This window comes from Salmo salar, chromosome 01, assembly GCF_965601325.2.
Source record: "Salmo salar chromosome 01, fSalSal1, whole genome shotgun sequence".
Lineage (NCBI taxonomy): Eukaryota > Metazoa > Chordata > Actinopteri > Salmoniformes > Salmonidae > Salmo > Salmo salar.
In genome coordinates, this window is record NC_138291.1 from 39427793 (window position 1) to 39449729 (window position 21937).

The 21937-nt window shown below is 43.3% G+C and overlaps 1 protein-coding gene across 2 annotated transcripts in view; it reads right to left on the bottom strand.

Moving 5' to 3' along the window:
* Positions 1-21342, bottom strand: part of ttc6 (tetratricopeptide repeat domain 6) — a 29947-nt gene extending 8605 nt beyond the window's left edge. Inside the window, exons 1-27 of one of the 2 annotated variants that reach the window (XM_014194592.3) lie at positions 21187-21342; positions 19632-20798; positions 19362-19421; positions 18984-19163; positions 18684-18814; positions 16906-17085; positions 16468-16627; positions 15996-16100; positions 14025-14126; positions 13835-13921; positions 13316-13725; positions 12596-13130; positions 12213-12342; positions 11555-11730; positions 11176-11312; positions 9957-10126; positions 9521-9641; positions 9068-9218; positions 8892-8974; positions 7979-8055; positions 7612-7769; positions 6928-7062; positions 6387-6536; positions 5983-6123; positions 4580-4693; positions 1260-1379; positions 336-409 (exon numbers count right to left, since the gene is read on the bottom strand). In XM_014194592.3, coding sequence (XP_014050067.3) covers positions 336-409; positions 1260-1379; positions 4580-4693; positions 5983-6123; positions 6387-6536; positions 6928-7062; positions 7612-7769; positions 7979-8055; positions 8892-8974; positions 9068-9218; positions 9521-9641; positions 9957-10126; positions 11176-11312; positions 11555-11730; positions 12213-12342; positions 12596-13130; positions 13316-13725; positions 13835-13921; positions 14025-14126; positions 15996-16100; positions 16468-16627; positions 16906-17085; positions 18684-18814; positions 18984-19163; positions 19362-19421; positions 19632-20741 — 4997 coding nt within the window. In that variant the 5' untranslated portion in view covers positions 20742-20798; positions 21187-21342. The remainder of the gene's footprint in view (positions 1-335; positions 410-1259; positions 1380-4579; positions 4694-5982; positions 6124-6386; positions 6537-6927; positions 7063-7611; positions 7770-7978; positions 8056-8891; positions 8975-9067; positions 9219-9520; positions 9642-9956; positions 10127-11175; positions 11313-11554; positions 11731-12212; positions 12343-12595; positions 13131-13315; positions 13726-13834; positions 13922-14024; positions 14127-15995; positions 16101-16467; positions 16628-16905; positions 17086-18683; positions 18815-18983; positions 19164-19361; positions 19422-19631; positions 20799-21186) is intronic. The other variant, XM_014194585.3, reaches the window with a different exon arrangement.
* Positions 21343-21937: the final 595 nt, after the last annotated feature.

Here is a 21937-nt window from a genome sequence, read left to right on the forward strand (position 1 = left end):
CACTTTAGAACAATAGCCATTAAAGTTATTAATTGAAATCATAAATCATTCTTCATAAAAGGTCATGCGGTGTTTATGGTCTTGCCTTCAGGCAACACACACATATTAATTCACTATTAACGGCAGCATAAGTTGGATTTCCCACTGGAGGCCTAACTGGAAATGATGAATAACAAGAAAAAAGGAAATGAATAGCATGGTTTGGATAACAATTTGAGATACCGCATGGCCTATACTATCAAACTCTGAAAGTAGAGATGCTTGGGAAGAATAACATGTCCTTGGGTGGGGATACGGTGTTAGGGTGTCTATACTGAGTGTGTGAGGGGAGAGACCTGTGATGGGAGACTCCTAGGGCATGGTAGATGGTGGCGTCCTCTGGACTTCTCAAGGAGGCAGCTTTGAAATCCTGCAGGAGAAAGACAGTACACCACAACAGCAACTTAACTGAAGATACCATGGATGAACAGATGAACAGGTAGATGATGATTGTGGTGCTACCTAACACATTACTATGTGATATTGCTATGTACACTCCAATGGTATCATGGCATGAATAGGAATAAAGAAACAGAGATATGCAATCAACGCTAACCCTCCTTGTGATGAATGATTGAACAATGTGAGATAACTCATCGCCTATGGCGAATGCATACAATCTATCTATCTATCTATCTATCTATCTATCTATCTATCTATCTATCTATCTATCTATCTATCTATCTATCTATCTATCTATCTATCTATCTATCTATCTATCTATCTATCTATCTATCTATCTATCTATCTATCTATCTATCTATCTATCTATCTATCTATCTATCTATCATGTCCTAGCATATACAACCTATCTACCATGTCCAATAGTAATACTTACAACCTATGTCCCATAGTCTCTTTGTCTAATATATACAACCCTTCTACAGATGCAGCATCTTAATTTGAGACAATTAGCTCCACCAGGAAAATAATCCTGCAGCAACAGGAAATGTGAAATATTATGTGGATTATAATTAATGGACATTTTTATAGGGGTTGATACATTTTTCGTAAGTGAAAATAAAGTCTTGACATTTCTAAGTGGAAAGTGAATTGCAGGAAAGTTGTCCTGCAACAGGGTGATCAAATTAAGATCCTACACCTGGACCATGTCCCAAAGTCCCAAAGTCTCTCTGTCTAATATATCTGTCCGGCCTGGTGAGTTTCAGTGTTTGCACAGTGAACAATGCCTGTTGACGATGCTAGCTACAGGACACTACCTGTAAGGCATTGTGATGGTCACTCAGCTCCACGTATAGAAGAGCACGATTGATCAAGACCTTCAGGTCAATCTCCTTCTTGCTGGGAAGGAGGAGGACAATCCCATAGTCTCTAAGAGCCTGAGAGATCAATAGGAAACAACAGCTATGACAATAAAGAGCAGCAAGGGACATAAACACATGTATATAACATACAGGAGCATAAACAAGATGTTTGCTGACACACAGATTACGAATCAAAACATATTAATTATAGATGGTTGGAGCACTTCTTTCCTAACACAAACCCCTCCCTTACAGAAAAAACACACAAAATCTTAAAAGATGTTATTTCTATAATGTGACAGTATGCTGCTGTATTCTGATTTCAATTACTGTAAAAGCTTGTACTGTGACCACAATTGGGACTTAGCCTTAAATGGGATTTGAACTCACAACCTCTCGGTCGCTGTGCAACTATACCATCAGATCTGCGAGTGTGGAAAAGATACAGTCCACAGACTTATTGACAAGAATGCATTTCTGCCCTTTCTTAAAAGCTGCCCAGAATAACGTAAATAATTGTCCAATTATCACCACCAACATAAAACTATCAGTGCTCAAGGACACTTGACATAGTAGAGTGTACATTCATTATTTGGAGATTTGAACTTGCAACCTCTTGGTGGAAGTGCAGCGATGTTTCTGCAGTACCACCAGCTTCATACTTATAGCTTTGAACATACACTGAGTAAACCAAACATTAGGAACACCTTCATAATATTGAGTTGCACCATGGCCTTTTGCTCTCAAAACTGCCTCAATTAGTCGGGGCATGGTGTCGAAAGCGTTCCACAGGGATGCTGGCCCATTTTGACTCCAATCCCTCATACAGTTGTGTCAAGTTGGCTGGATGTCCTTTGGGTAGTGGTGTGCCTGGAACCTACTACCATACCCCGATCAAAGGCACTTAAATATTTTGTCTTGCCCATTAACCTTCTGAATGGCACACATACACAATCCACGTCTCAATTGTCTCAAGACTTTACAATCCTTCTTTAACCTGTCTCCTCTCCTTTATCTACACTGATTGAAGTGGATTTAACAATTACATCAATAAGGGATCATAGCTTTTACCTGGATTCACCTGGTCAGTCTGTCATGAAAAGAGCAGGTGTTCTTAATGTTTTGTATACTCAGTATTACCACACGAAATAAATAATGGTACGGTTCATGTACACTACAGTGTTGTTCCCTGGGGTACAAAAAGGTAAAAGGTACACTTCGCAGGTACATATGTGAACACAGTTCGGTACCTTGTAGGTATAATGGGAAATTTTTCTACCCAATATTTTGTAGGTTAGATGGTGTTTTGGCAGTGTCGGAGGTGTAACAGCACTAAGGTACAGTGTTGCTCCCTGTTGTACAGAAAAGTCAAAAGCATACATAAGGTACCTTCAGATGTACACATAGGAACTTATGGTACTGGTCAGTGCCTTTTAGGGTACATGTGCGGATAATCTAGTAAAATTTTACATTTCTCTACCCAATATATTCAATTTAATGCTGCGTTCGTAACCATGTGGGAGGTGGAAGTTTAGCAGTTGTGAAGTCATAAATACCAATAGGATGCATTCACATGCTTTGAAGTCATTGACTAACACTGATTGGCTAATGAACAATAAGTTGCGTAAACCATAAACTAAAAGTACAGCTATCATACTTGTGAACAAATTATAGTTAAAAACCATATGAATAGATTGCGAATTTGGAAATATCAGAGTTCCGACTAGCATGTGAATGCGGCTTTATTGCACTTTGAAATGTACAGTGCATTCGGAAAGAATTCAAACCCCATGACTTTTCCCACATTTTGTTACGTTACAGCCTTTTCCTAAAATAGATTAAAAAAACATTTCCCCTCATTAATATACACACAATACCCCATAATGACAAAGCAAAAACAGGTTTTTAGAGATTTTTGCAAATGTATAAAAAAATGAAATGAAATATCACATTTACATAAGTATTCAGACCCTTTACTCAGTACTTTGTTGAAGCAACTTTGGCAGCGATTACAGCCTTGAGTCTTCTTGGGTATGACGCTACAAGCTTGGCACACAATGCCACAAATGTCTCAACTTTTGAGGGAGTGAACAATTGGCATGCCAACTGCAGGAATGTCCACCAGAGCTGTTGCCAGAATGTTCATTTATCTGCCATAAGCCGCCTCCAACGTTGTTTTAGAGAATTTGGCAGTACGTCCAACTGGCCTCAGAACCGCAGACCACGTGTATGGTGTCGTGTGGCCGAGCGATTTCCTGATGTTAACGTTGTGAACAGAGTACCCCATGGTGGCGGTGGGGTTATGGTATGGTGCAGGCATAAGCTATGGACAACGAACACAATTGCATTTATTAATGGCAATTTGAATGCACAGAGATATCTTGACCAGATCCTGAGGCCCACTGTTGTGCCATTCATCCGCCGCCATCACCTCGCGTTTCAGCATGATAATGCACAGCCCCTGTCACAAGGATCTGTATACAATTCCTGGAAGCTGAAAATGTCCCAGTTCTTCCATGGCCTGCATACTCACCAGACATGTCACACATTGAGCATGTTTGGGATGCTCTGGGTCGACGTGTACAACTGCGTGTTCCAGTTCCCGCCAATATCCAGCAACTTCACACAGCCATTGAAGAGGAGTGGGACAACATTCCACAGGCCACAATAAACAGCCTGATCAACTCTATGCGAAGGAGATGTGTCGCGCTGCATGAGGCAAATGGTGGTCACACCAGATACTGACTGGTTTTCTGATCCACGGCCCTACCTTTTTTATTTTTTAAGTTATCTGTAACCAACAGATGCATATCTATATTTCCAGTCATGAAATCCATAGATTCGGGCCTAATGCATGTATTTCAATTGACTGACTTCCTTATATGAACTGCATCTCAGTAAAATCTTAGAAATTGTTGCTGTTGCATTTATGTTTTTGTTCAGTATAATAAGCGCATATAAAGTATCCTATAACTTTAAATGCAATTGCAACTGAGGCATGCCAAGTTAATTTGCAGGCCAAAAAGTAGCCTACCAAAGTGCATCACGATTGACAGAAAATATATAGCAAAACACTATGTCACATGTGAAGTGTTCCAAAAACACATGGTTTCACATGTGAAAATCCACATCATCACATGTGAACTGTTCCAAAAACACATGGTTTCACATGTACAAAACATGTGTAAATGTTATATGTGAAATCATGTGTTTTTCCCATAAGGGCGCTTTAGAAACAACAAACATGAAAAGAAAAAGAGAAAACCCAAACCGACCAATTCATATTCCTTGAGTTGCTGATAACACACTCCACGGTTGTAGTATGCAAATGAGCAGGTTTTGTCTATCCTCAGGGCCATGGTCAGGTCCTCCACTGCCCCTTTGTACACCTGAAACAAAAGCATTCTAAATTTAAACACAAAGAACACTACTGAACATTGCACATATTCATGCAGCTCTGCTCACTCTCTATGGCTGAGCGCCAGAGGCATAGAGAGAAGTAGGTCTCGACTGAACTGACAAGAGTTTAAAAAAAAAGTGTGGTGGAAAGACAGAAAGCCCAAACACATAATAAAAAAATAAAATGTTGATTGACACAGAGCCTTGGGACAATACAGTTGGTTGAGGTTTCTCACTGAGGCCAATATGACACATTATCTCAGTTGGTAGAGCATGGCACAATGCCAGGATATTGGGCTCGATCCTAGGACCTCCCATACGTAAAATGTATGCACGCTTGACTGTAAGTCGCTTTGGATAAAAGTGTCTGCTAAATGCCATAATTATATTATTATCAACCTTCTCTCCCCACACAACTCTTTATATCCTGTCTCAATAATCGGATGAAAGAAGACAACGCTCCTCTCGAAGGTAATAACCACCCTAGAAATTAATTTTAAAATACTGATAAAACTGTTTATTTATACCTCACAAAATTAAAATAATAAAAAGACTGACAATGGCAATATTGATAACTCATTATTCTTAATCTAGCCATGAACAATAAGAGCTTTCATAACAGGACCCCATCTGTCCTCATTGGACTCTATGACCACTCTTTCACAACAGTAAATGGTGAGTAAAAAACCATAGAAGAGATATAATCTCTCAGCCACTTTCAAGTGGTGAGGTGAATCATACAACTCTGCATTGCAATTATAGACAACGTTACATTCATAGAGGTTGTGTATTGGAAAAGTTATTATTCAGAATAACCAATCAAATTCATTCCAAAGAGGGTTATCGTTTGAATGAACAAATAGTAAATTGGGTTACTGCCCTCTAAAGAATGTGATTGGCTAATGAGAGGCAAGGCTGAAGAAGCAAAGAGTCATGGCTAGCTGTGTTACCTGTGTGAATGTGAAAGAAATGTCACACCCTGATCCGTTTCACCCGTCTTTGTGATTTTCTCCACCCCCTCCATGTGTCGCCCATCTTCCCCTTTATCCCCTGTGTATTTATACCTGTGTTCTCTGTTGGTCTGTTGCCAGTTCGTCTTGTTTGTCAATTAAACTATTGTTTATATCAACGTGGTCTGCACCTGGGTCTTACCTTCATACCTGATAATAAACGTATTCCGTTGTTTAACAAATTAACAACTTCTCGGAGTCATCGGTAAAGAACCCAGCATCTAAGATGCAACAATAGACAACAAAGGAAGGCATCCCATTTATCTCACCTTCAGGTAGAATTTGAGTGCTCCTCTATACAGGTAGACTCTGACACTCTTGGGCTGGATCTTAATGGCTTCGTTGCAGTTCAGGATGGCCTTTGAATAGCGCCCTTTAGCGCCATAGAAGGCTGCACGGCTCAGATACACCTTGAAATTCAGACACAATGTACTCCATTCACAACAATTCCACACAATGTGTTCCATTGCACTGCTTCTGTATAACGTGGCTTCAGATACATTTAGGCTCTACAGTACATTTAGCCTGCATCCCAAATGGCACCCTATTCCCTATGGGCCCTGGTCAAAAGTAACGCACTATGTAGGTAATAAGGTGCAATTTAGGATTCAGCCTTATACTGTACATGGGTGGACAGTGAGTTCCAGAGAGCCAGTGGTTACGGAGCCTCTACCTGGAACAGGTTGGGGTTGATGAAGAGGGCTCTGTTGAAGTCCTGAACACTCTCGGACTGCTGCAGGCGCATACGACAGAGCCCACGCTGGTGGTACGCATCTGCATAGTCAGGGTTTATCTTCACTGCGTTGCTGAACGCATCAAAAGCCTGTCAGAAAACATTACAGAATCTTCAAATGGGGGTGTTAGTTTGGTGAAGGAGGCCGTCGCCATGTCAGTATGTACTGTACCATAGACTATTTCAAAGTAACAGCGTGTACCTAGTTAACGTGTTATGTAACATGAACTGAACAACAGGTGTTTCACGGCATGAAAAAAGAGAGAGAAAAAAAGCCTTGCAACAGAGAAACAGCTTGAGATTTGACGGTTAGAAGACATAGCGGATTCAAAAACGTTGTGTTGGAGTAGCCAGTCTGTTTGTGCTGTCATGCCAAGCACTGTTGGCAAGAGCACAAACAGATCTAGGACCAGGCTAGTGTTGGGGGGCCATGCAGCCAAATAACATGGATATCTGAACAGACAACGCCTAGTTGCTGTACCTGCAACAGGAGATCCAGTGCCATGTAGCAGAGTCCAGTCAGATAGAAGACCTCTGCAGCTTCAGAGACGTTGTACAGGTTGGTCTCGTTGGGGCTCAGCAGAATCAGGGCTTTCCTGAAGCTCTCTACTGCCTCCTACAGCACAGTCACCACACACACACATCACAGAAGGCTGCTGTGGGGAGGACGGCTCAAAATAATGTCTGGAATGGAGTAAATGGAATGGCATCAAACACATGGAAACCATGTATTTGATGTGTTCGATACCATTCTATTAATTCCGTTCCAGCCATTACTATGAGCATGTCCTCCCCAAATAAGGTGTCACCGGCCGCCTGTCATACACACACGTCACCAACCCCCAAGACACTCACTCTCCCCTGATGACAGGGCATGTTAGGCCATGGTTATTTCTATAAAAAATGTCATGCTGAGAAAAGTAGGCCAGTTGTACTGATAAGCTGCCCGACGCCATTACGTTAGCTTCAGAACATCTTTACTAGGACACAACTCGGATGTTACACAGAGCATTATGGGTACTGTAGTACATCAAGCTACAGGCCTAATGATTGGAATGAGGAAGACAAACATGCAAAATCACTGTGGAGGAAACAGGGCAACATTGATCATTCAGCTTTAGCCTATACATGACAAGGCATGGTAACCCAGAACGTAACAACCCACCATGAACTTGCGTGCCTTCATCTGTGTCTTGCCCAGGAGAATGAGGATGGGAGGTGAAGGTTGGTTGTTGGTGGCTGCCTCCAGACAGGCAATGGCTTTGGCATCATTCCCCAGGAAAGACTGGACAGCAGCCTGCTGGATGGGAGATGACCCTAGTGCTGGTGGTGGGGAAGGGTCACTGGTCAGTATTAGCCTGGTCCCAGATTTGTTTGTGCTCTTGCCAACAGCATTGCTCATTGTGAAGCCATGATTCTTACTCTGCAATCAGTAAGTTCCTGCTATATAGTGTCAGTCTGTGAGATAACAAGGACTTGTCAGTCAGGGAACTCATATTATGCTTCCTGGATCCTGATTAGAATCGCTGTACCTTTGTTCATCTCTGCAGCGTACTGGATACAGAACGTGGCCAGGTCAAACTGTTCCATGTCACACAAATACTGGCCCCTGAAACACAGAGAGAGCATTGTGGATATGTCAATATACACTGAGTATACAAAATGTTCCATGACATAGACTGACAAGGTGAAACCAGGTGAAAGCTATGATCCCTTATTGATGTCACTTGTTAAATCCACTTCAGTCAGTGTAGATGAAGGGGAGGAGACAGTTTAAATAAAGATTTTTAAGCCTTGAGACAATTGAGACATGGATTGTGTACGTGTGCCATTCAGAGGGTGAATTGGCAAAACAAAAGATTGAAGTGCCTTTGAATGGGATATGGTAGTAGATGACAGGGGTTTGTGTCAAAAACTGCAACGCTGCTGGGATTTACATGCTCAACAGTTTCCAATGTGTATCAAGAATGGACCACCACCCAAAGGACATCCAGCCAACTGGACACAACTGTTGGAAGCGCTGGAGTCAACATGGGCCAGCATCTCTGTGGAACGCTTTCGACATCTTGTAGAGTCCATGGTGCTGATGAGTAAGGCGGGGGGAGGCCCGGAGGGGGATCAAGAGATGTTTGTGAACACCTGTAACTACCATTTCCTGCAATCTAGAGCCTTTATTGACAACAAATAAAGGATTCAAAAAAATTCTAGCTACATAGTGGTGCAGCCAGTCCACAAGGTGGCACAGCACCCCTCTTATATTCTTTGGGGAGAATCCAGTACTACTTTTGTATTCTTAACTAAAGAATAGTTTAGGTCCCTTTTACGGACTTAAAACTCAAGCCTGATATCCTTCCTCTGATATAGAACATTTATACAAGGAAAGGCCCACTCTAAATCTAAGACAATAGCTTGTTTGTGACAGAAAAGTTCTGTAAGAACCTTTACCTCATGATATACAATTGTTGAGCGTCTGGCTTCATATGTATGGCTCGTGTCACATCTTTCAGCGCTCTCTTCAGATCATTGACCTTTTTGGTGAAGAATAAGGTTCATGATTTATACATCATAAAGTGAAAACCTGAAAATCCTGGTGACTGCATCATGACATTTTAAATGCTTACATTACGATAGGCTTGGGCCCGGCAGATGTATCCTCTGATGTAGGTGGGGTCCACCCTCAAAGCGTTGCTGAACATTTGGATGGCTTCATAGTTCTGGCCCATATTCAACATGAAGATCAAGCCCAGGATCACATGGGCCAGTGCTACAGACCTAACAGGAACAAGAAATCATCACAAAGTGGGGAAAAACATTAAAGGAAATATAACTTATCTCTAACCTCACAACAATTATTACACTTAAAGAAAGATTCTAGTTCTTATCATTCAAAATGTTCATACATCTCAAGTCTTATTTAATATTTAGCTTCGAAATGTCCTCCCTCCCTCCTTCTCTCCCCCTCTCTCCTTCTCTTCTTCTCTATATCTCCTGCTCCTCTTTCTCACTCAAAGCCCTGTTGCTCTTTTCAGAAGAAAGGATCCACTCTGTGAAAGCGAGAGGCCCAGTGGTATTACCTGTCAAGTTTGATCACGGCTTCAAAGTCGGACACGGCTTGTTGCCACTGCTGTCGCTCCGTATAGAGCAGGCCCCTGTGCAGGAAGGCACTCAGGTTCTCTTGGCTATCATTAATGAGTACTGGTGGCACAGAAATAAATATAACAATAAGTTGTATCTCTGTGGTACTCACAGGACAGTATAACACAACACCTCAATCCAGCACACAATGGAAAGGTATTAATAGCATGAAAAACTCTGATTGGGGGTTAATGTAAACTGAAAGCTACCACTCTTCGAGTCAGAACACATTGGATTGAAGATATTAATAGCATGAAATGGGGGTTAGGTGAGGTTTTGTTGATGATGTTGTTTGCAACTAATGGACTGTGGAAATGATTTTCCTCTCCGAGGACATCCGTACAATTAAGTATATATTTATCTATTGTCCAATACCTGAGATGCTGAGGTCTTGGAGGGCAATATCAGGCATCATCTTCCTGAGCAGACAGCCTCGGTGGTAGAAGGCCAGCCAGGCATTGGGGTCCAGGTGAACTGCCAGGGAGAAGTCCTCGATGGCTTCCTGGTACTGACCCACCTTAGCATAGATCCTGCCCCTGTACGTCCTGTGGTATGTCCAGATTATAACGAGACATTATGTGTTATAATGGGTTATAACAGGTGGAGGGTAACACCACTGACATTATGGAGGGTAACACAACTGACTGTCAATCGACATTTCAGTGTGTGTGTGTGTGTGTGTGTGTGTGTGTGTGTGTGTGTGTGTGTGTGTGTGTGTGTGTGTGTGTGTGTGTGTGTGTGTGTGTGTGTGTTTTGAGAGAGAGGGAGAGAGACGGAACCTGTGCGTGATTGTGAGCTAAACTCCAGCCTAACGCTGGCATTATCTGTGTCCCAAGTGACAGCCTATTCCTTATATCAGGGATGGGCAACTCGCAGCCCCCCTTTCGTAGGCCCGCAGACTAATATTACACCAAAAAAATACAATAATTTGAGTAGTAGAATATACAAGCTGCAATTTTTTAACATTTGGTTGTGCATCAGCAGTCACTCAATTAGCCCATGTCATCAAAACATTTTTAGATTGGTAAGTTAGTCTAGCGGCCAGCTCTCTAAACTTGTAGTAATCATTGTCAAAATACTAACCAGGGTGGGGCCCATTGATCATCAGTTATCATATTAAAAACTGCAAATGTTTGCCTCCTATGGCAAAATGTGTAGAATTTCAGGAAATTAGCTGTAAAACTGCTAATTTTTCTCTTCGCTCCATGGCAAGATGAGGAGAATTACATGAAATTAGTTATAAAATTGCAAAATCTTCTCTCCGCCCCATGGCAAAATATGTAGAATTGCAGCAAACTTGCTTTAAAACAACATTTTCTCTACGCTCCATGGCAAAATGTGCAGAATTGCAGGAAATTAATTTTCAAACTAAAGAAATGTATCTTCGCTGTCATGACGGGGGGTATGGATGTGAGTACGCAGACCCACTAGCTACTGCGGCCCCTCATGATGAGTTCCGTTTTTTGGTGGGCCACACCCCCATCAAAGTTGCTCATTCCTGTCCTATATAGTACACTACTACCTATGGGCCCTGGTCAATAGTTGTGCACTATATAGGGAATAGGGTGTCATTTGAGACACACCCATTGATTACCTGGCGATGGCATGGCTAGGATCACGCTGGAGCAGCAGAGAAAAGTCAGACAGAGCCACCATCCAGTTACAGCTGTGGAAGTAGTGCAGGCCGTGGGTCAACAGAGCGTCCGTTCTCCCTGGGTTGATGGTGAACGTCTGGAAGACAAAGATTACAGACATACACACCAGTCACAGCAGTCTCCTGTTAAGCCCTTGTTCTGTGGCTTATGCTGGCAAAATAATCCAGAGGTCAGCACTGGAGTGAGGTGGAATCTCTTCTCAATCAATACACAATATCACAATGTTGTTCGTTTTCTACCTTAGATGACTGTATTAAACCCAGACTACATCCTAAGAGTGCTTTGAGACCCAGTGATGTCAGTGGAAACGTGACTTACTTTGGCATAGTCCTCCATGGCCAGTTGAATCTCATTCCTCTTCTCGTACATCTCAGCCCTCTTGAAATAGTTGTCATCGTCTTCAGGTCTGCATTTGATGGCCTGAGTGTAGTTTATAATAGCCAGGATGGTCTCTCCTCTCACTCTGTAGATTTCTGCTTTGGACTTGAAGGCATCTGGTAAACACATATAAAAGGTTGGTAATGTATTGTACTGTACAGTAGTCTAGAAAGGAGGAAGAGCTATAGCTGTACAGTCGTGGACCATAATCAAATCACATATAAGTCCAGTTGCATCCTTAACCGTGGGTACATCACCAGAATTTCCTTAATAAATCGAACAGCAGTGTAATGCCACAGAATGTACAATAACTATAGTCAACAAAAATGTGTTCCTATTGGCAAAAAGGAACTAACATTTAAAATCAATGGAGCACTCACTAACTTGAAAACACAGATGGAACGTGCCAGAGCGAAAAAACTAAAAGGCTCATAAAATGAGGAATTTCAATTCATTCAAGTGAGAGATTCAGCAGAAGTGCAATCACTTTCACCTTGGCAGAGTCAGTCAGTGCATCATCACGCTGTATGTACCGTGAATCAATTGTATCTACAGTAACTAATAAAACACACAGGGTTTTGGGCTGTGGTGGGCTTACCTGCATGTTTCTTGGTGTGCTTGATGATAAAGTTCAGGTCATCCAAAGCACTATTCTGGTTGTTTCTGAGCAGATAAATGCTGTGCCTGTGCCAGTAAGCATCCAGCAGGTAGGGCTCTAGGGAAATGGCCTAGTGTAGAAACAACAACACATTAACCATTTATCATCAGAAGCTAGGCCAAGAGGAGGAAAATGAAGCTTGTAGGGAAATCAGGTCAAACCTATTAGCTAGCTTATATACTTATAAATAAATGTCTAAATTAAGTTACTTTGACTAGCTTCCAACTGAAATTACAGTATTCTGACCTAACACACTCGTCCATGGCTGTCCTATTTCAGAACCAAACCTCTGCTAGCCTACTGAAAATGTGAACTAAACTTACGGCATTGAGATCCTCCAGAGCCTGGTTAAGCCGGCCCAGTTTCTTCTGCAGCGCCCCCCTGCGACACAGGTAAAAGGCGCTGGGTCTGTCCTGCTGGGCAATATCCTGGGTCAGCTTGGCCACCTCTCCCTCCAGGTCCCCTGTGGTCAGACCCTGGTCCAGGGTCAGAGACAGGTCCACCCAGTCCAGAGGCTGTATCTCATCCAGCATCAGGACCTTCTCCCCAGGCTTCTTCAGGGCCCCGCTCTGGAGGCTGCTGCTGGGGGCCCTCTTAGAGGAGTCTGACTCTTTCTTGGAGGTGCTGCTGCTCTCCTCAAGTGGGGGGAAGAATTGGTCAAACCAGGCATCCCAGATATCCCTCACCCACTCCCGGGGAGGGAGCACGTCGGGGATGCCACCCTGGTCAGCGGCAAAGCTCTCAAAGTCCAGCACCAGGGGTAGGCTCGGGTAGCGGGGCAAGGGGAGCGGGAGAGGAGGCTCCTCTGAAAGGCACGTGGTGGGTTTGATGGGTAGTAGCTGGCACACAGACTCACTCCTGGGAACACACGAGGCAGGCAACACAATTAGACAGGGTGATTAGATGTAAAGAAGAGATGTATACATTCTGTAAATACAGCAATAATATGGATCTACTGTATATCCAAATGAAAGCATATTCGTCTGGAAGTTCTATAACTGCTTTGTTAGCCAAATGAATCGCAGTACTGTAAGCCTGCCTACCTGATGAGAGTACGTGGTGGCTCCTGCAGTTTTTCATGGATGTAGGCCAGCTTGGCAGGGCACAGCTTCTTCGAACCCTTGGCGACCTTCTTCTTGGAGTGGGATATGCTGCCTCTCCTGACGGGTTCCCCCAGCGTCACCCTGCCTCGGTCCCTCCTGTACTGGAGTTGACTCTGGCTGAGGGCTGGGGTAAGCTCCTCTGTGTTGGGGCCTGCTGCGGGGGCTTGGTGGTCGGCGTCCTGCTGGACAGTGGGAGTAGCCTGGGGATGGGTCTCCTCAGCCAGCACAGTGGAGGACAGCTGCTGCCGAACCACCTCCAGCTCTCTGGTGACGGTGGCAAAGTCACATGATACCTTGAGGAAGGCCTCTGGCTCAGGGTTGAGGTGTGGGGCAGAGAAGGGCCTCTTCCACTGGGTCAAGATTGTGAATAGTGAGACCATGGTCAGAACCTCTGCTTTGGTGGTGAGATAGTGGTTTATCGTGTTATTGAATGACATGACCTTTTTCATATACACTCACCTGTTCTTCGTCAATGGAGGGTTGAGGTGACTGCTCAGTTACTCTGAGGTCTATCATAGACTTGAACTTTCTGGACAGCACATTTTCCTGTGGGAAGATCCAACACGTTCATAAGGGCATGCTAGAGAGAGGGGGGGGGGGGGTTGTTAAGTTTAGTTTGGGGGGGGGGGTAACTAAAGCACACACTGACCACTGAGGTGGTTGGCTCCATCTCTGTCAGGTCACAGGCTGATTCCACCAGGTCCTGCAGATCACCATAGAGCTCCTCTCTGGAGAGATCGTTCCGCGTTGCCTGAGTAACAAACACCATAGAAACACAGCAGGGTGAGATCACATTGGTGAGGTTTGGTTAAAACCTGTTGGGGCTAGGGGGCAGTATTTGCACGGCCGGATACAAAACGTACCCGATTTAATCTGGTTACTACTCCTGCCCAGTAACTAGAATATGCATATAATTGTTTGATTTGGATAGAAAACACCCCAAAGTTTCTAAAACTGTTTGAATGGTGTCTGTGAGTATAACAGAACTCATTTGGCAGGCCAAAACCTGAGAAGATTCCAAACAGGAAGCGCTCTCTCTGACCATTTCATGGCCTTCTTGATCATCTCTAACCAAAACAGGGGATCTCTGGCATGACGTGACATTTTCTAACGCTCCCATAGGCTCTCAGAAGGCGCCAGAAAGCTGAATGGTGGCTTTGCAGGCCCTGGCTGAAAAACATTAGCGCATTTTGTAAGTGGTCGATCTGAGAACAATGAGACTGGAGGCGCGTGCCCGAGCCGACACCATGTTTACTTTCTCTCTCTTTGAACGAAAACAACCACTCCCGGTCGGAATATTATCGCTTTTTTACGAGAAAAATAGCATAAAAATGGATTTTAAACAGCGGTTGACATGCTTCGAAGTACGGTAATGGAATATTTTGACATCTTTTGTCACGAAACGCGTCGGGCGCGTCACCCTTCTTTACCCATCGGATAGTGTCTTGAACGCACGAACAAAACGCCGCTATTTGGATATAACTATGGATTATTTTGAACCAAACCAACATTTGTTATTGAAGTAGAAGTCCTGGGAGTGCATTCTGACGAAGACAGCAAAGGTAATCAAACTTTTCTAATAGTAAATCGGAGTTTGGTGAGTACCACACTTGGTGGGTGTCAAAATAGCTAGCCTGTGATGGCCGGGCTATCTACTCAGAATATTGCAAAATGTGCTTTCACCGAAAAGCTATTTTAAAATCGGACATAGCGAGTGCATAAAGGAGTTCTGTATCTATAATTCTTAAAATAATTGTTATGTTTTTTGTGAACGTTTATCATGAGTAATTTAGTAAATTCACCGGAAGTGTTCGGTGGGAATGCTAGTCACATGCTAGTCACATGCTAATGTAAAAAGCTGTTTTTTGATATAAATATGAACTTGATTGAACAAAACATGCATGTATTGTATAACATAATGTCCTAGGATTGCCATCTGATGAAGATCATCAAAGGTTAGTGCTGCATTTAGCTGTGGTTTGGGTTTATGTGACATTATATGTTAGCTTGAAAAATGGGTGTCTGATTATTTCTGGCTGGGTACTCTGCTGACATAATCTAATGTTTTGCTTTCGTTGTAAAGCCTTTTTGAAATCGGACAGTGTGGTTAGATTAACGAGAGTCTTGTCTTTAAAATGGTGTAAAATAGTCATATATTTGAGAAATTGAAGTAATAGCATTTCTAAGGTATTTGAATATCGCGACACGGGATTACACTGGCTGTTGAGTAGGTGGGACGCAAGCGCAAGCGTCCCACCTAGCCCATAGAGGTTAACTGGTTCACTTGCAATTTGATATTCTAATATATCAAAGCTTTATTCAGATACATCAAAGATATTTGATATTCAAAGATATTATATTTCACCAGGACATCTTTGGTTAAAAAAGGCATGATCAATGTGGCCTTGTTAATGTTATCTAACTTTCAGAGTAGTAGGGCATCTTGTAATGTAATGATCAAAGAGCATCTCCAATGTTCCCCCATCACGTCTCAACTAAAACACAGCCAGGAACAAATAGAGTAGAGTTAAGTCCTCCGTTAACAGTCCATGTGGACTGTCTGGGAGGGAAGTAGCCTACAAGTGCGTCTGTAAACATCAGAGGCTCAGTACTACACTACCTGGTACTTGGGAAAGAGTTTGTGTTTGACGAATGCAGGAGAGCAGCTGAACTTAGGAGGCGCTGGGTGCCAGAACATCTTCAGCTCGTTGGAACACAGAGAGGTCTGGGAGGAAGGAGAGAGATACTGTATGAGACACACAGAGAACTGGCAGGATAGACACTTCAAGGACAGGTGACTCATCTAGACCAATGAAAAGTCCCCTTGAATAAAACAAACTCACACGTGACATTAAAAAGATAATGCTGAACTGGAACATTGGAACTGAAACATTTGACATTCTTAAACAATCCCAGATAGCTACAGTGTTAGTACCATGTTATAAGCAGTCCCTTTAAAAACCTCCTGTTTCTAATGAGTTACAAATATGTTTGGTGCCACCTAGTGGATCATCTTGTTGGATGGTGAAACACTTTCTAGACAAAATGTTTGGGGGGAATAGTTGTATAAACATAGTGCTGATCCTCCTCACCGCCTGTCCATGAAGCATCATCCTGGGCTTCTCTACGTAATACTCAGCGATCCTCTGCCAGTCTGCCAAGCTGTCTGAAGTTTGGGGAGGCAGGTGACCCACGCAGTCCTTTCCATCAGACTCAGTCACCTCCACGCAGGGCACGCCTTCATTTACTATCCTGCAAAGAGATTCAATAGTTTCACATGATATGAGGTTGTTGTAATGACACTCCTGACATGTAAAGTTTCCCCCACGTGGAGTGCAGAAGGTAGTGAGAGAGAAAGTGGAGAGAACGGCCAAATCATATTTACTAAATAGTTTAATGCAACCCTGTATCACAGCACTTCAATTCCAAATGTTGCTATAAAGTCTAGGTTTGGTCAGAAAACAACTAATGAAGCAGGGCCTGGGAGAGATAGATAAATAAAGGTTAAATAAGTAATAAAAGCATTTTACCTGTGTCTGTCAGGCTGGGCAGCGATGTGTTGTAGAGCTGTCCTCTGTTGGTGAAACTGCGGTGGTGCACTGAGTTGGCTAGAGGTGTGACAGACCCGGGAAGCCAGCTGCAGCTCCAGAGGCAGGGCCTGGCTGACTGGGGTTGTACAGAGGTGGTGAATGGTCTTGTACCCATCTGCACTGTGGGAGAGAATTAGAACAGTAATGACTACAATGTTGTGATACTCTTACTTGGCCAGTCTGTTTGCGCCATCATGCCAACTCCTTGTCACTGGCTTGACAATGATCGCAATATAGTCGGTGAGAAGACAAACAGATCTAGGACCAAGGTAATGCTTACTTTCAATTGTATCTAAATGTAACATCATTTCTGACTTCTTTACCTAGTCTGTAATAACACAGGGTATATATAAAACCCAACATACAGTATTGTCATGTATGGTAAAGGGAGAAGTCAACTGACATTTTGCTTTGAACCAAAACCCCACTGGTTTGTTATATTGAAGAATGTCAACGATTTAACAACAATCCACATATTTGAAACGTCTACGAGCAATACCGTGGTCTTGAGGCTTGTCCTAACAGATGAACCATTCTCTGTGGCGTAAGCAGATGAGGTGGTGGTTTATTTGCTCAGATCATCCCTGCCATAACTTCTCACCACTCTTTGAACTGGAGACTCTGTGTGTGGCCTCTCTGTGCTAGGAGGGAAAGGCCCGGCCTCCCTTCGCCACCCACCGCCCACCTCCTGTCCTGACAGACACTGGACAATTTATTGGAGCCTAACATGTTCACTATGGCCTGCCACTCCTGAGATTGATCATCTCTCTGGCACTCTGGGTTAGGTAGGCATGCCTCAGCTCAGCTAGCGGAGCGGCAAACCTGTAAGGTCACCCTGGAGTCATTCGCCTTGTTTTCAATGAAATTAGCATTCCATAACTGTGGAGTGGAGCTGACCTGAGCACTGCCTTCAGCCTTGCTCCTTATCTAATCCATGTACCATCAGCAGACAGGCTGGCAGCCTGGCCCCCTTATAAAGCCTCTTATCCATACCCAACAGAAACCTTTCAGTGAACCAAAGCTCTGAAAATCACCCCTAATTAAATGGCACTTGTTTTAGTTCCATTTTTTCATCAATGGGGTTGGAGGGGAGTGGAAGGAGTGGGAGGGTGTGGCACAACTCCAACTCAGCACTTGCAGCAGAAGGAGGCAGTAAATCTGGTCTCTTTAGGTGAGTAAGGAGTCAGTTATAAGGAAATGTGTGGTTGCACCAGGCTCCAGACAGAGAGAGAGCAGTCTAAAGAGTGTGTTAGACTAGGAGCATAATTACTCTCTGTGTCAATGGGTCTCTGAGAATCAGGTGGGGAGTTTTGATGATAGCTTAGAAGTCACTTTATTTACAGACAGACTCCCTGGAACTGAGCTCACCTCCGTCCAATGCCACCCCCGCCCAATCCATTAAAGTCAAAGTCGGAGATGGTTACTAATGATAGTGAGTTGAAGAGGTTGTTGGAAAACAACTTCGTTCAAAACAAGCAGGGATAACACAGTGATGACCATGATTATACAGGGTTTAAGCAACATGTCTTCATGTTTTAGGAGAAAAAACACTATTTATTTGACAGTGCAGTGTTGTACGTGGTATCCATGTAATACCCAAGTTTGTAATAGAAGTAGTAGTTTAACCTCCAATAATGATCACAACTCACAATCAGTTCGATACAACAAGTCACAACGCTCATGATCAACCAGACTGACAGGGAATACAAGACTCTTACTGCGCTTTGGGGGCCCATGTCGCTAGAGGGGAGAGGCCTTGAATGGTTTTGTTTTGTAAAGACACCCTCGCTGGTCTCTGAGAAGGAGCTATGGTATCTCCTCGAGCTGTCATCACATCTGCATAAGTTACCTTTGATGGAGGAAAAAAAAAAAAGCACGAAGACAAACGTTTGTCTTCTAATTGTGGGAGCTGAAATAAGAAAATACTTAAATAAATTAGGCGTGAACAAGATAAACTGATAGTACAGTTACAACGACTGAACTTCACACAACGACAATCACATAAATCCAAGTATTACGTTCTGTGGAAGAGCAGACACCATAGAGTCATCGCCGTCTGTCTCTCGTTCAGACAGCGAGTGAGCGATCTTGTAGACCCCTGGTGTGACTTTAGGGGACTCAGCAGGTCTTGGAGGGGTAGGTGTCTCCCTCTTGACCCACAACATACTCTGTCGAACCGGGGGCCTCTGAGGAGTACCCTGGGAAAATGTGGATAAGACGTTTGTTAATGTTGACTATCATACAAACAGAATTCCTTATCAAGGTTGAATTTAGTTTAAACTTTATACAACCTTAATAACAGAAACCTCTACACTTAAAAATGTTCTCAAATGCTCTGAAAACCTATTTTTCAATGAAATGTGATAAATCTAAATACACTCTAGTCTCTGCATTACCTCTGTTTGTACATGGCTAATATTCTCTTCTCTCTCCTCTGATTCCACTGTTTTTTCTTCCTTTAAAAATGATTGAATGTTATAAAAAAACAAAGATTGTCAATCAATACAAGTGCAATTGCTATGAGCATTGAATACCTGTTTAAATAACTAATATAAATGAACTATCACCAGGCTTATTTAAAATCTCTACGAAAAGTATGAAGGTCAAAATGTCTGTGACCATTCAGCATATCATATGTTGTTGTCCTATTGTTATCATGTTGTCACCTCGTTGTCAGTGTTATAGCTGTCCCCCAGCACTCTTTCCATCAGCTCCTTGATCATCTGGTCCGAGGCAGATGGCATATCACTGTCCCCTCTCTGGAAGGAGGCAACGATCTCATCCACCGTCCTCCCTCTGCCTCTGACAAGCCCCATAGTCGTGGCCACTGACTCCTCTGGATCTCTCTGCTGGGGGTCCGTGTCCTCCTGGCTCTCTGCACCTTCGGCCCCTACAATGCCCCGTGCCTCATCCAGTAGCTCTGTGGTGGACTTGACACTGTGGATACTGTTAGGGGCCATGGTACTCCTCTGGCTCTTTGAGCTTCTGTCGTCAGTGGGAGTCCTTGGTGCATGCGTAGACCTATCTTTCTGTTTCCTCCTTTTCTTTTTCTTGACCTTCTGTGGGGCTTTCCCGTGGGATTGCTCGGAGCCAGAGTCCTCACTGTTCCTGCTGTCATCGGTGTTGTCCGAGCTCCGGATGCACCTCTCCGCCGCTTCCTTCTCCGACACCTGCTCTGACTCCTTCTTGCTCTTGTATATAAACTTCCTGGTCCTTGTTGCTGGCCTCTCTGACCTGGGCTTAGAGGGAGGCTGTGGCCTCATGGACATGGACACCACTTTGGTAGTCCCTGCTAGCTGAGCTATGGCCGGCTTCTGGGAAGGTTTCTGGCCTGGAGGAGACAGGACCAAACTAACTGAATTTCTCCCTTCACTGATTCCTTTGATAAGTATGGTTCCTTGACTCCCGCTCACCTCAGACTTTGTTTTAGGGATGTCTAGTAGGAGTGCACTTTGTGGTAAGGAGGCAGGTGGGGATTGTAGCAGATCTGCATGGAACTCCAACAGGCTGACTGACCCTGCAGACATCTGTGAGGTCCTATTTTGGGGTGTGTCCGATGTGCCACAGGGTCCCTCTGTAGCCTCTTCCATCAGTCCTGATGACTCCAGTGTGTGGAGAGAGTCTGGTGGTTGGGCCTGTGTGCTGCTGGTTGTGTGGGAGTTGAAAAACAGCTGCTTCATTTGTAGGAATTCACACTGGGCCTCATTGCGTAGCACCCCTAACTCCTTCTTCAGCTTTAGCTCCTCGCTGTGGCTCAGAACCTTATTTCTCAGCATGTTGTCTATCAACGTGACCAAATGTTGGAAAGTGAAACATGCAAAAAAAGTAAAGGACTGAGGATGGAAGTGGGTGAGTAGTAAGAGGAATTATTTTTCAATGGCTGATTATGAAACATCAATTAAAATGATTAAAACACACAGCAATCAACAAATGGTAGCCTAACATGTGATATATCACATGATTGATGCTTATTCTATGTCGGATTACGCGGCCTACTCAATAACTGATGATCAAACTGTTGATGTTAAGATTGTTGTTACTGTGTTACAGAAAGTAGCAGCACTGTCAGTATAACAGCTTCACGGTGTATTTTGCTGCTAGTGAAGTTTGAAAGATGTCATACGCCCCGTTTAACGAGCTACAATGTTGCCAGCAGTGAACCACTCCAATGCTACTAGAGTAACGTTAGATTAGCTAACGTTAGCAAATTCCAACGCTTACCTTTTCCAAAACTATTGAAGTGACAAGACACCGCTCTTTGCTGAAATTGACGTTACTTTAAATATTTGAATATCATCTCATAAACACGTTGGCAGGTAAAATGTTTACAAACTTCTGGGAGAATCTCCTAGCAACCAAACCAGACAACTAGGCTGGACAAAACAGACACCACGTGGGTGCAGGACGAAGACTGCCAAAGACCGGACGAGCATTGGAAACTGAACTAAATAAATAAGTTACAAAATGCGAACGTGTTCAAAGCTCAAAGGCTTTCCTAATCGGCAGAAGAAGTATAATTTCATTTCGGCATAGGCCTATGCCTTTTTCTATTGGCTCTGTAGTTTTTATTCTGGATGTGTAGGCCTTCAGGAAATGTTATTGTCATAAAATCAAATATTGTCTAGTAAACTTATCAAGTGTGGAATGTAATTCATTCCTTCTAATTTCTTTGGGACAATTCATCTTCTGATTCTATTTTCCTTTTCTTTTCTTTTTCTTTTTTTGCTGTGCCATAATAAACATGTGATCATAAAGACTCATGTCATAGAATAAAGCAATCTATTAGCGTAAATATCTGTAAAACAACCGTGTTCATCTGTAGGGCTTTGTGGGGCTGGCTATATCTGCCGTGTCAGATTTCAAATCCAGCAGTAAACCTAATTTCCCATGCTTTGTGGGAGGTTTTAATCCGGCCTTAACAAATCGATTTTCTCTCCCTAATGGCGTTAGAGATCACCCTGAGATAATCCCA